Source organism: Artemia franciscana, chromosome 8 (genome assembly GCF_032884065.1).
Source record: "Artemia franciscana chromosome 8, ASM3288406v1, whole genome shotgun sequence".
Classification (NCBI taxonomy): domain Eukaryota; kingdom Metazoa; phylum Arthropoda; class Branchiopoda; order Anostraca; family Artemiidae; genus Artemia; species Artemia franciscana.
Genome location: NC_088870.1, coordinates 53,934,434 through 53,949,404, shown reverse-complemented (window position 1 = coordinate 53,949,404; position 14,971 = coordinate 53,934,434). Strand labels below are relative to the sequence as shown.

The following is a 14,971-nucleotide window of genomic DNA, read 5'->3' as shown; positions in this document are numbered from 1 at the left end:
TAGTAACCAAAATTCTAAAAAATGGAATTTTGATATCAATAGCTACATCAAAAGAATCGCATTTTAATGCTAATTTTAAATATATAAGGTTCATCAAGTTTAGTCTTACCAATCAAAAGTTACGAGCCAGAGAAAATTTGCATTATTTAAGAAAATAGGGGGAAACACCCCCTAAAAGTCGTAGAATCTTAACACCATCAGATTCAGCGTATCAGAGAACCCTATTGTAGAAGTTTCAAGCTCCTATCTACAAAAATGTGGAATTTTGTATTTTTTTTTGCCAGAAGACAAATCACGGGTGCGTGTTTATTTGTTTGTTTTTTTTCCCGGGGGTCATCGTATCGACCAAGTGGTCCTAGAATGTCGCAAGAGGGCTCATTCTAACAGAAATAAAAAGTTCTAGTGCCCTTTTTGAGTGACCGAAAAAATTGGAGGGCATCTAGCCCCCCACGCTATTTTTTTCCCAAAGTCAACGGATCAAAATTTTGAGACAGCCATTTTGTTCAGCATAGTCGAAAACCATAATAACTATGTCTTTGGGAATGACTTACTCACCCACAATCTCTGGGGGAGGGGCTGCAAGTTACAAACTTTGACCAGTGTTTACATATAGTAATGGTTATTGGGAAGTGTACAGACGTTTTCAGGGGGATTTTATTTTGTTTGGGGGTGGGGCTGATGGAAGGGGGCTATGTTGGAGGATCTTTCCTTGGAGGAATCTGTCATGGGGGAAGAAAACTTCAATGAAAAGGGCACAGGGTTTAACCCCCCTCGTATACATAATAAAAATTTAAGATTATGAAAGTTTGTTATGTAAGTTAATTCTTAAGTTACGTATATTTTTTACTAATAAAAACGTTCGTTAAAAATTAAAAGTTCTAGTTGCCTTTTTAAGTAACCGAAAAATTGGAGGGCAACTAGACCTCCTTCTCCACCCCTTATTTCTCAAAATCGTCTGATCAAAACTAAGAGAAAGCCATTTAGCCAAAAAAAGAATTAATATACAAATTTCATTTTAATAATTTATGTGCGGAGAGCCAAAACCAAACATGTATTAATTCAAAAATGTTCAGAAATTAAATAAAAAAGACTGATTTTTTAGCTGAAAGTAAGGAGCGACATTAAAACTTAAAACGAACAGAAATTACTCCGTATATGAAATGGGTCCCGGTCGTCATTTATGTCCCGGTCATCATTTATATTCCCTGTGTCCCGGTCGTGATTTGTGTCCGGGTGTCCCAGTCTGTAATTTCTCTTTGAGGTTCCCGGTCGTCATTTATATTCCCTGTGTCCCGGTCTTCATTTGTGTCCCGGTGTCCCGGTATGTAATTTCATCAGTTGACAAACATGACGTCAGTTGACAAACAACTTCATGACGCATACAGCTCAATCCTTATAATGACGTCAGTCGACAAACATGACATCAGTCGACACACAAACATGACGTCACTCGACACACACACACACACACACACAGACAACTTATTTTTATATATATAGATAACGCTGAAGACTAAAGGAATCTGATGATTCAGACTTCTCAGTAATTAATCTAAGAGCTAAAATCTGGTTGATGTGCCGGTAAACTTATTTGACAAATTATAGGTCTGTGGAAAAATCTATTTGTAAAAGTGAAAGGCCTATTAAAAGACCTATCCTGTAAAGTTCAAAATCTAAAACTTACGTGTCAAAAAACTGGCGTGTTGCCCTAAACTAAAGCTTTCAAACTCAAAGAAAGTTTCATTACTGCACTTTCTTTTTTCATAATATAGTAGATGTGTTTTATAAAGGATGGATACTACTTCTTTTGATAAGCCTTTCCATTGTATATTTTGAAAAATGAGTTTTTAAACCAATCTTTTCTTTGTAGAACACCGGAAGCTTAGCGAAGAATTTGAGAAGTCAGAAAGTACTCGCCAGTTCATGGAGGCCAAAAATGAACAATTGAAAGACAAGATTGCTGAACTTGAAAATTTCAAGGTGTTGTATCTGGAATCCGTTGAAAAAGCTGATGAACAAGATTCTGCAGGCAAGGTGTGTTCAAACAATTTCTCTGTTCGTATTCTGTTTATATGCCTTTCTTTATTCATTCCTTTTAGTTCCTAATTCTTGTCTTTCTATTGTATTACTTTATCACTTCAGTTGTGATGAAAAACTCGAAGCAAATTTTCATACTAGAGAGCCTTGCGGAGACTGTTCTCTTTTTCTTTTTTTTCTTTGTCAGTTTTTTGTCATAAATGTATTTTTCGCTTCTTTTGGTTTAGTTTGTAATCTTCATCTGTCTATCTTATTCCTTTATTTCTAGGGTTGTGGTAAAATATTTAAAGACAGCTGTCATTCCAGCTAACCTCGTGGGAACTGTTCCCTTTTTTTCTGTCAATTTTCTTTTCATAAAAACCTTCTGTTCGTTCCATTTGGTTGTCATTTTTCCTTCCTGTTCTTCTATATTATGTTTCTTTTTCTTTCTTTCTATACTTCCTTTGCGACGAAAAACAAATCAAAGGAGAGAAGCTTTTGGCGACTGTTGCCATTTTTTTTTTTCTCAGTTTCTTTTATAAATACATTTCTCTGTTCATTCTTTTTTCGTTCCTAGTTTTTGTCTATGTATTTTATTATTTTGTGAGTAGAGTTGTGACAAAATATTCGAAGGAAGCTCTCACTCTTGTGAACCTTGCGGTGACTGTTCCCTTTTTTTCTGTAATTTGCTTTTGATAAAACCTTTCTCTATTCGTTTCTTTTGGTTGTTTCATAAATACATTTTTTCTATTCATTTGCACTCGTTCCTAGCTTTTGTCTATGTATCTTATTATTCTGTTAGTAGAGTTGCGACAAAATATTCTAAAGAAGCTCTCACTCTTACAAATCTTGCGGGACTGTCCTCATTTTTTTTCTTGCAGTTCTCTTTTCGTTCCCTTCTCTTTTCATTTCATTTAGCTTTTAGTTTCGTCTTTCCTTTCCTTTCTGTTCTTCTCTATTCTTTCTTTCCGTACTTTTTTGTTGACAAACAAAAAATTGAAGCAGAGAAGCCTGTGGTGATTTTTCCCAATTTTTTTTCCTCTGTCAGTTTCTTTCACAAATACGTTTCTGTATTCATTCGTTTTCGTTCCATTTTTGTCCTTTTTAAGTGAGACAAAATATTCGAAGGAAGGTCTCACTCTTGCAAATCTTGCGGGACTGTTCCCATTTTTTTTTGTCTGTCAATTTTCTTTTCATTCCCTTCTCTAGTCGTTTCGTTTAGTTTTTAGCTTTCGTCTTCCCTTTCCTTTCTGTTCGTCTCTATTCTTCCTTTCCATACTTCTTTAGTGACAAAAAATTGAAGCAGAGGAGAGCCTGTGGTGACTGTTCCCGCTTTTTTTCTGTCAGTTTCTTTCTTAGATACATTTCTCTATTCACTCGTTTTCGTTCCTGGTCTTGTCTATCTATTTTATGCAATTGTGAATAGAGTTGCGACAAGATATTCGGAGGAAGTTCTCATTCTTGCGAACCTTGCGGGGATTTTTCCCATTTTTTCTTCTTCTGTCAATTTTCTTATGATGAAAACCCTTCTCTATTCATTCCTTTAAGTGTTTTAGTTTTTGTCTGTCCTTTCTATTCCTTTATCACTTCTGTTTTGACAAAAAAGATAGAAACAGAGAACCTTGCAGAGATTGTTCCCAATTTCTTTTCTTTGTTATTTTTTTGCATGAATACATTTCTCTATTCATTCCTTGTAGTTCCTAGTTTGTGTATATCTTTTCTATTCCTTTATTATTACGATTGTGAGAAACTATCGAAGAAACCTGTCGTTCAAGAGAACCTTAGGGAGACTGCTCCTTTAGGCTTTGAGGGGCTGTAGTGGTACAGCCCAGGGGCTGTAAGGTTTGAGTGGTATACCCCCTCAAAACCTTGAATTCACCAAACCTTGGTAATTACTCAGAAAATGTTCCAGTCCATTCCAATACTCCCCACAAAGAGAGCAGGTTCAACTACTTACCGAGTCATGCTTTTTATAAGAATCTCAGTGTCCCTTGCGCAGTGGTATGTGGATATGTATAATTTTGGAGCAGATCTCCCATACGTACTGTATTGAGGATTTTTTTCTCTCTTTTTTTTCTATTTCAGTCCATTATATTCTCTTTTCCATCTCCTTTGTTAATTGTATTTGATAATGGTTATTAACGAATGATTGTTTTATGACATCATGTATGGTGTTGTTTGCTGTGGGTTTTTTTTCTCCTCTCCCCTTTTTTCTTCTGGTCCTTCTGTTTGATTTTAGTGATATTGTTTAGTTTAATACTTAGTCTCCCACTCTCACATGCCAAAGAGCCTTTTTGGGGGTTTAAAGGTTTGTAATTTTTCTATGTTTCCTTTAAATAAATTGATGGATTGAATGAAATTTAAACCCTTTTTTTGAGGGAGACGGTTCTAGATTTTATTCTTTTCTGTTATTAGATTTCTAGATTATTATTTTGAGGATTGTCACCCGTTAGGTAATGAGAGCCATAGGTAACGTGTTCCTCCTCCTCTTCTTCTTCTTCTGAAGTTCCTCTTCTTCCTATGAAGCTCCTCTTTCCGATGTCTTTAATTTTTTCCTACTATTTCAGGAACAAATTTCTGCAATGAAGCAACACCTGCAGGACAAAGACAAGCTAATAGAAGAGCTGAGTGAAGCCAGGGAAGATCTGAAGAAGAACTTTGAACTCCAATCTCTTGAAATAATTCAATTAAATGAGGAGCTTCAACACTTTCAACAAGCCCCAGAGATTGCCAAAACTAAGACTCCGAAGAAACCTTCAGGTTCTTCTACCAATCCCATTGAGTCAGAAAATCTTATCCGTCAGATGGGAAAACTCAACATCGAGTGTGTCGATCTCAAGAATGAGCTTTCGGTAATTAGTGAAGAACGGGATTCTCTTCTCAGGAGGTTAGCAGAAATGGAGAAGACAGATGTGGATCTTGACCGAATTTTAGGTGAAAAGAAGCAACTTGCTGACGGTATTGTCTCTTTAAAACCTGATTACGATATAGTTGATGCTCAACTTGCAGCAGCCTTATTCGACGTTTCACTTTTGAAAGAAGAAATTGCTGGATTGCAAACTGAAAAGAATACATTATCGAGGGAGAATGAACGACTTGCTAATATTGAGCATCAGCTTGACACAACTCTCACTGCAATTACATCGCTAAAGGAGGATGCTACTCGATTCAAAACGGAAAATGCATTACTTTTGGAAGATGTGTTGCAGCTGAGGCAAGCTTTAAGTGATGTTTCAGCATTGAAAGAGGAAATTACTCAGCTGAAGACAGAGAATGACAATATTCTGAGGGAGAAGGAAGAGCATATTTTGAATGATGAGTCTCGTATAGTTGAAGGTCAACTTGCAGCTGCTATATCGGACATGTCACAGTTGAAAGAAGAAATTGCTAGATTGCAAACTGAAAAGGATATATTATCAAAGAAGAATGAACGACTCGCTAATATTGAGCATCAGCTAAACATCACTCTCACGGAAATTACGTCGCTAAAGGAGGATGCTTCTAGATTCAAAACAGAAAATACACTACTTTTGGAAGATGTGTCGCAGCTGAGGCAAGCTCTAAGTGAAGTTTCAGTATTGAAAGAGGAAATTACTCAGCTGAAGACAGAGAATGACAATGTTCTAAAAGAGAAGGAAGAGCAAATTTTGAAGGATGAGTGTCGTCTCAAAGAATCCTTACTTGAGGTGTCGTCTTTAAAAGAGGAAGCTGCTAAGCTGAATATGGAATGTAGTCGAATTTTAAAAGAAAAGGAAGAGACTGTTGCAAAAAATGAAGAAGAGACTTCATGTCTCAAGTCTTATATTGGAGATCTCCAAACAAAAATTAGTGACATCGAAATTGCTTCAGAATGCCTCAAGAAAGACGTTGAAGACAGAAGCCGCTTGATTGACACTTTAGAAAAGAAACTTGTCAATTTGACAGACAAAGAACGTGAAATTGTGAAGCAAATTGATGACTTAACGTCACTTCGAGAGAAAGTATCAAAATTAGAAAGTGAAAAAAAAATGAAATTTTAGCAGAAAAAGAGGAAATTTTAGCAAAATCGGGAAATGAAATCCATTGTCTCAACTCTGAAATCATCAGATGTGGTGAAAAGGATATGGTACTAAGAGAAGATATAAGAAGACTGAATATAATTATTGACACTAATAAAGTAAGTGGAAAATTCTCTTCTCTCTGTATACTACCCACCAGTCAGGTCCTCGGAGTAGAAGGGTAGATCAGAGAATTTTCTTGTGAGAGGGGTTGGGGAAAGAAAAGTGAACGAATGCGAAGTTTTGGCTGCCATTTTCCAATTTTAAGGAGAAAAAATCTCTGGGGGATTTCAATAAGATTTTTGTAATTGTAACACTTAACTGATCTTTATCTGGCTACAAAATCATGTGCCCTAAGTGGGTAGTCAAGCTAGAGGAACCTAAACTGAATTAAAAAAAAATTAGTATTTTCTGATTAATACCTTCAGCTTTTAAAACGCTTTAACATTGAGATGAAGTTTTGCATGTTGATATACGATTGGGATTCGTCAAAGTCAACCTTTGGCACCCCCTCCCCCACAATTCCACCACCAACTGTTTTTTGTCGCAAAGTAGGCATGTTGCTCTACTTTTAACTAGAAGGGTGCTTAGTCTGTCTTATTGAGCCAATTAATTCATTCATTAGTTTGTGTTCTTTTTTGTTTCTCCCTGCTTTTTCTAATTAATTTTGATTAAATTAAATCGAATTGACTAATTTAAAATAATTAATTTGATCAAGTAATATTTAATGCGATAATTTAATTGATCAGTCTTTGTTATTTTAAGTACTTAGTGATGCATAGAAGCTTAGTCTGTATTATTGAAGGGCACTCAGTCTGCTAGATTAGAGAACTGAAGTGGGCCTATGGCCCATTAAATGTATTTCTTTCTGAAAAATGTTTATTACCTAATCCTTATATGTAAATGTAACAATCATTTCCTCACTTTGAGATGCTTATCCAAGGGCGCATCAAGGATTTTTGTTCGGAAGGGGCTGGGGTATTTGGGGGGGGGGGGGTTCCAAAAAAATTAAATGTATCAAAAATTTGTTTATATGCATTTTTGTTACTTTTTTAAGAGTTGAACAAAGTTTCGGGGGGGGGGTCAAATCCGGTAATCCCCCTGGATACGGCCTTGTGCGGATCTTCATTCTTTTTCAGTTCATTTGTTCTGCATTTGCTATGGCCTTAAGACAAAGAACGGTAGGAGTTTTTTTTTTACCTTATTTCAAGTTCTATCGCGACTTCGATAAAAAAAAGTTTTTCTTGTAAGTTTATTTCTGATTGAACTAAAGACATAATGGCGTAGTGTTGGTTATATTGCATTGTCGAAACCTAAGACGAGTCGAAATTATCATACGTAATAAAACATTCGCGGATGGCATACGGTAAAACATCTTAATAGTTCAACATCGTTAATGAATAATAACGATGTTAATAATGAATAAGTTAAGAATAATGCCGCGTGAGGACAAAACAGCTACGCACGCCCCTCCTCCATCCCAACCTATTCAAAGCCTCCGTATATTACACCCTCCCAGGAAGTTCCCATTTTCCTTAAATTTTTCCTTGTGACATCCTCCCAACCATATTAAGCTCGACCGGTTTTTTGTTTATTCCTAGATGGTTGGCCGAAAAGGGCAATCTTTGGTAAACTGGCATTCAGTCTGTCCCTTTAAACAACCACTTTGTCGATAACCCCAACCATTCTCTGCTGTTAGACGAAACAATTCTAATTAAGAAGTAGAATTAGAATCTAATTAGAATCGAATTAGGCATCAAGCAAATTGTCCGTGAAGCAATTGAATTAAAAAAAAAATGCAATAATAACACATCCCAAAATAGAGATTTTTACGAGTAGAAGCTCAACCTTTGCACACAACATTAATTATTTTAAAAAACATTTAATAAAGAATGAATTAAAATCAGAAGCCAATGAATATGAACTTGTTTCCAAAAGGAATACGAGATTAGAAGCACAAAGGGCCAATATTGAAATAAGGAGATTGCTCCAGTTCTTAATCTAATTAAGTAGAAGGAATGAAGAACTATCTTTTTCCGTCTTGACTGAAACCAAGATGAGGTGAGAAAGCTGAGACTCTTCTTCAAAACTTATTTTATGATTTTGGTTTAAAATTTATTTTATTGATAAGATTTTTGGAGCAAGTCTGTTTTCTTTTATTTATTTGTATTGTATTTTGCCCCTGACAGCTGTTGCTTACGTAGTCGACACACCCGCTTTTGTTGTATTCACTATCTTCCCAAATTTCCTTGTTATCTTCTCTTTTTGTGTGTTCGTGTAATACAAATGCTGCTTGGAATATATAAGTAATACTTAAAATGGAATAAGTAAAACTAGCATTATAAACATGCTCTCTTTTCCAATTAAAAAATCGTATTTGTTAATAATGATCAACTTGCGTAACTTAAAGCCCTTGCACCGCAGGCTGGGGGGGGGGGCTAGTCAACTCAAAAAGCATAGCTATTTGAACTTTGGACTATTTTGGACAAAATGGCTATCTTAAAATTTTGATTGGATACATTTGGGCAGACAACGGTGTAGGGGGTTTGACTCTAAAAACACTTAAAATATTTATTATTCCATACTTAAAATAATGATAGTTTTACCTATAGTGCTTATTGCTTAATGATATTGAATGGCAATTAAAGAAACTAAATCTGGATTCATTCTATTTGATGCCTTTTCAAAAGTTAATTGCTTGCCAGGTCTGCTATCATCTGACATTTTATTAGGTTGCCAAATATTATGATGTAAAGATGAAAAATCTGTATAATCTGATAAATCTGAATAAGTTCATTATAATTTGGGCTCAAAAAGTTCCTCTCTATTGAGGGCTAATTTTTAGTTTATATTTTTTATTTCGGCTGCTCTGAAAACTTTTAATAGACCTTTAACAGAAGCAATCATGGAGATATTTTCAAACAAAATAAAATGATGTAGGTTGTCCTACATTTGTTGGGCCGAGGCAGAATAAAAATTCTCGGGCCTTTAGCGTGGCTTGTAGATTTTTCGATTTAAGAATTGTATTCTAACAACCTTTCTCACAACTTGAAGTGGGTTCTACCAATATAGAGACGATGGCAAGAACAGAGTATCCAGTAAATAACACTCCCCTGCATGGGGCTGCTTTTACCCTTCCCATAGTTGTAGATGTTGTGTAGTTTATCTGAGCTACTGAATGCTTTTAAGAATCTTTTTCGGTTGGTCTCCCAGTTTCGGAAAATAGGGCAAAATTGTAAAATATTTCTTTTTGACTCCCAATTTTGACTGCAATGCTTTCAATTAGAGATTGTGTTGTTTTAGTATCTTTTACTGCTTTTTTAACCTTTTCTCTATAATGATTCCAGTAAATTTATTGGATATCCTTCAAACAGTATATGGTGACAAATTGTAAGTAAAGAGGGGCGTGGTTTATTAGTAACCGAAACTCTAAAAAATCGGAATTTTGATACCGATAGATATATCAAAGAATCGGTTTATTACTCTGATGACAAGTATATAAGTTTCATTAAGTTTAGTGTTACACATCAAGGGCTACGAGCCTGAGAAAATTTGTGTTTTTTTCGATCAAAATTTTGAGATCGCTATTTTCTTCACCATAGTTGAAAGGTCCAATAAAACCCTGTCTTTGGACTTTACATGGCCCCCAATAACACCAGGGGAAAGGTGTTTAAGTTTTAAAATTTGTCCATTGCTTACGCATAGTATTTGCTTTTGGGAAGTATGTATACATTTTTTTTTGGGGGGGGGGGGATTTCCAGTTTGGGTTTTTTCCACAGGAGAATTTTGCAAGGGTGGGGGAGTTTCCAGAGGGAGAATTTTACACTGAGGGAATTTGCCAGAATTCCAATACAAGATTCTTTTTTATACCTCTTGCTTTGTCTTTTTTATCTCAATTTAACTCTTGGAGTTGTTAAGGGTAATTGTCCGGGGTAAATTTCACCTGGATTAAATCGTCTAGAGGATATTTTTGTGGGGAGGGGAATTTCTCCGTGGAGGGGGCCAGATTTCCTGGGATTATTTAAAAAACGATCAGAAATTAAATTTAAAAAATACAAGTTTTTCGAACTGAAAGTAAGGAGTAACATTAACTTAAAACGAACAGAAATTAATATGTATATGAGGGGTCTTACCCTCTTGTCAATACCTCACTCTTTGCGCTAAAGTTTTAACTTTGTCCCAATTCTTTAAGAATGACTCCTGAGGCACAAGGGTCGTTTAATCAGAACAATAAGAAGCTTTTTTAAAGGTACTAAAAAATCTTAGTGTAAATAGTGAGATGTCGAGGAGGGGTCAATCCCCTTCATATACGTAATAATTTGTGTTTGTTTTAAGTTTTAATGTTGCTTCTTACTTTCAGTTGAAAAACTTGTTGTTTTTTTTTATTCAATTACAAAATAGTATGTCCTTTATGCACTCAATTTCTGAGAGGTGTGCTTCACAGCATACCCGTATCGTACAATCAACCAAGGAGATGACCACTCCTTTTTTGCAAAGGGGGGGGGGATAAAGAAATATCTATCATATTGTATGGGTTTTCTAAATTTTGAAAACTCAAGGCTTGGGGACTTCTTGAAAATTATAACATCTTAATTTAAGCCGCTTAATATAAGCCCCTGTGCCAATTCAGATAGAGCTTTAAGTACGTACATTTCATAGAAATGCGTACATTATAGGCATGGAAGTTACAAGTTGTTGTGTTATTGTTAGTTCGAAGAAGAGGCTGATGTGGTCTTGGTATGAAGTTTTACAAACAAGATATGTTAAAGTATCAATTGTACGACCAGCATTTATATAAAATACGAAAATATTAATTTTTCCCTTCTAAAGGAAAAAAAAACAAAGGGAATGAAAAACAAAAAGAAATTTTAAAGTTAAAAAAAAAATTTTGTCTGCAAATGCACTAAAGAGTAGGAAACAAACCCTTGCAACCAGTAAAATGTAGAATTTAAAAATAAAAACGAAAGTGTTGGCCAGTCATTAGATATTTATTTCTATTAATGGAAAAATTTCTTTATCATTGCCCTATTCATTTAGGGTCTTAAAAAATGTCGGTTTTTCCATGTAACAGGGAAAAAATTACTTTTCTACTTGCCTACACTTTCATAATTGGTACAGAAAATCTGACTGTCTAAATACAATACAATATTCTACTGAGTGTATAATAGAAACAAATTCTGCTGAAAGAGCCAACTAATAAAGAAATGTTTTCAATTCTTTACCATTTCTGTCTTGTTTTACTTCATTTCGTGTAATTTTTTGTACTTATTCGATTGTATGAATTTATTTTCTCTAGGAACAGCTTCAGGAATCGAAGCACAAAGCAGAGACTAGTGAATCAGACGTTGCACGGCTGAAGAGTCTCGTTTACAAAATCGACAAAAAGATCACATTATCCCCTGAGGAACTCCTCTATTTTCAAGAGGTAACAGAAACCGAGGAAGAAACCGACAATTTTATGAGCATATCCATGCTGCCGAGTGACATCTCTATAAGAGTTACCAAACCGAGGTTCTTATTCTTTTTTTTACTAGATTATTCTAGGCACTTTCGTAGAAGATTTTTATTCTTTTTTTCGAAAATAGGTAAATTTGGGATTTCGTAAGATCGAACTCCTAGTAATTCATATAAAATTATTTTATGCATAACTATTTTAAGTTACAATGAACTTGGTAATTTTATGAAAGAGCAGTAATTAGTTTATATATATATATATATATATATATATATATATATATATATATATATATATATATATATATATATATATTTATAGCTCTTAATTCGTTTGTTTTGTTGTTTTTTAAGTGCAAAAGGTATGTTTTTCTAGTCCACTGACAAGGTTCTGGTATCTTGTAAGAGCATAAACGTTGACATAGTCGGAACCAATGAAAAATTTTAAAATTGAAAATAAGTGGAACTACCCATAAGTGGGACTACCAGTAAGTAAACAAAGATTGGAATATTTAAACCGTTCAAACACGTGGAGCATTGAAAATAAGTGTAAAACCACAATACTCTAAATCACAAAACAATGTGTAGGCGTTTCTCAAACGACGAAATTGCCAAGTTTTAGTTCTAGTTTTGAAAATTTTGCGCTTTGGGTTCATCAGCATTTCTCTCCATAATTGCTTCAGTTCTTGCAGAAAATTGTATCCATCATAGGAAGGTCTTAAAGGGACTGATTTTACAATTGATCTATTAGTAGAGGAGGAAGAGGAAGATAAGATTGCTAAGAAAATATGGTTCATTCTAAAGGCGGTTGTATATCTTACCTTTATCTTTTTCTTCTTTATTCTCCGACTAACCAATTTCCTTTTGTCTTTTCTGAGGAATTTTTTGGAAAGTTTAGGAAATTTTTGGAAATTGAATTGAGTGTGGGTTTTCTGTCCAATGTATATTTAGTGTTTTTGAATAATTTTTGCATGTAAAGTGAACCGACGAATTTTGAAATGGATTTCATTTTATCGTCATGTACTTTCTTTCTAACTTATTCTTTAATATATTATTTGTAGTTTTTTTAAACTTTTTTTCTTCTTTTATGGCTTATTTCTTTTTTTTTCTATGATCTACATATGGTTCTGTGAAGGAACAGCGTGTGCTTCTAGGACTTTTGACAGATTTTACCAAATTTTAATGTACCACTCAGATTTGCTGAGGTTTTATTACAAGTTTTTCAGTAGGCAACCACGATTAAAGGCCGAAAAACTTTGAAACTTGGAGAATAAAAAAAAAAAATCACAAAAAAGCTTTTCTTACTATTTTGGATTATGGTATTGGTAACGTGAATATACCCCATTGGGATTGAAGAGGTCTTCTCTCATCTTTTTTTCTTTCTTTTTTTACACCCTTCTCTCGAACCATCTAGTGAATGGTTAAATACTTTATTTTTCAAAGATTTAACTTCTAGTGAGAATGTCTTGTGAAAACCTTAACTAACGATTTATATGGACTTTAAAACTCAAGCTCTAATGATCGTAGACTTTTGCAATATTCAGTCGTAGTAAAGGGGCCTTCGCGTATGGACGCCAAAATTTTTAATCTCAGTTCTTATATTGACCGTTTACTTCACCTTGTTTTACTGATTCTCCCCCCCCTCTCCCATCTCAAAAAGGAATGTGTGCTAAATCTCCGGGCAGGACTACTAAAAAACATAGCTTAATTGAAAGTAATTTTAAATATAATAATAGTATATCACAATATTAATTCTATGACTTTAAATAAATTTGGAATCGATGAACATTGAAATAAAAAGTGGGTAACCGATGAAAATTCCAAAAATTAAGTGATAAGCTCAAGTATAAAAATGTGTAACATATTCATATGTAGTTTACATGTCTGAGGAGGGTAGAGGATGAAAGAGTATGGGTAACTTACAAAAACGGGAACTGCCGCTAGTGTCGACAAAAAAAAAATCAACGTGATCTAACGTTTGGTGATAATTGGCTTTTTCTTTTTTCTTTTTTTTAGTGTATTAATGAGAATAATTATTTATTGTGTGTAAATGGTAAAAATTAGTGTAGTAATAAGCGTCTGATCTCAGTTTCTGACAGAAAACGATTACAACGACTGAAGAAATGCCAAGCTAAGCCAAAAGTTAGATGGCGTTGATTTTCCTGCCGACACTAGTGCCAGCTTCCACTCATGAGTTACCCACACTCTTTAAGGGGAGGGGGATCAGAGCTATTAAACCCCTTTGAAACGACTATTTAAGCGTGTACAATTTGTTTTGGTTCTAATTCAATATTCCGAAATAAAACAGTTTAGGTGCTCTAATGATTTGATCTAGTTATATGCAGCTAAAGTTAAAATTTGAAGCAATCCCACCTGATCCCCCTAAATATTCTCTTAGTGTTTCAACTTAGTACCTCTTAACATATTGCAGGTATATCTTTTTGACAACGTGGATGCAAGCTGTGTCTTCTGGTTTTTAGCACCATGTATTCCATATACGATCAATTAATTATGACTATATCTTTTTTTATTTTTCTTGTCTAAAAACATTTTATTTGAAGGAATTGAAAAAAAATCTTTAACTTGTTTTATGCAGTTAACGTTAAAATTTGTCACTTTTGATCAAAATAGCAGATAGATGATGTTCCACGTTCGTAACATCTGAAACCTTCAGTCTACAGATCGTAATACCAACCGATATTGTACTTTACTTTTAATTGGAAGCTTATAACTTATTACAGCTTGGAGCTTTTCAGTGTCAGATTTACTTTATTATCGTTTCTTTATTATTTAAACCTCCAATAAAGTCTGGAATTTTGATAAACTATCAGAAATTCTTTCACTTCTACAGCCCTGCTCGTGATTCCTCCAAGAGTGGCAGCAAACCCTCTCGTGGTGATGAAGGAAAACGCGGTAGACGAACTAAGACACCAACCCGGAAAGCAATTGAAGCAGATGATGAACTCATACCTCCCACTGGTTAGTTATCTTGTTAATGTACGTAAGAATATAAAAAGATATAAAGCCAGATTGGCTTATCATAATTAAGCTGTAGATTAGAACTTTGAAAAAAGAACGTGTGAAAAACCTGACAAATCAAACAGTTCGTGGTAACGAACGGTAGTAAGGAGCGACCCGGCTCAATAGTAACCGAAACTCTAAAAAACGGAATTTTGGTACCAATAGTTACATCAGAAGAATCGCATTTTAATGGTCATTTGAAATATGTAAGTTTCATATTTAATCTTGAGGAGGAGTTGAGTTGAGGAGAGCTGTTCCCTCCTCAACGCTTTGCTCTTTACGCTAAAGCGTTTTACTGTTTTAAAAAGTAGAGTTGAGAGAAAGAGTCAAACTTTAGCGTAAAGAGCGGGGCGTTGAGGAGGGAACAGCCCCTTTCATATATGGATTAATTTCTGTTCGTTTTAAGTTTTAATGTTGCTGCTTACTTTCAGTTAAAAAAAAAA

General features: G+C 34.5%; 1 protein-coding gene across 1 annotated transcript in view; it reads left to right on the top strand.

The window, feature by feature from the left end:
• Nucleotides 1–14,496, top strand: part of LOC136030724 (restin homolog) — a 15,308-nt gene extending 812 nt beyond the window's left edge. Inside the window, exons 2-5 of the mRNA XM_065709794.1 lie at nucleotides 1,871–2,034; nucleotides 4,584–6,172; nucleotides 11,350–11,564; nucleotides 14,359–14,496. Of these exons, the coding sequence (XP_065565866.1) occupies nucleotides 1,871–2,034; nucleotides 4,584–6,035 (1,616 nt within the window). The 3' untranslated portion in view covers nucleotides 6,036–6,172; nucleotides 11,350–11,564; nucleotides 14,359–14,496. The remainder of the gene's footprint in view (nucleotides 1–1,870; nucleotides 2,035–4,583; nucleotides 6,173–11,349; nucleotides 11,565–14,358) is intronic.
• The last annotated feature ends 475 nt before the right edge of the window (nucleotides 14,497–14,971 follow it).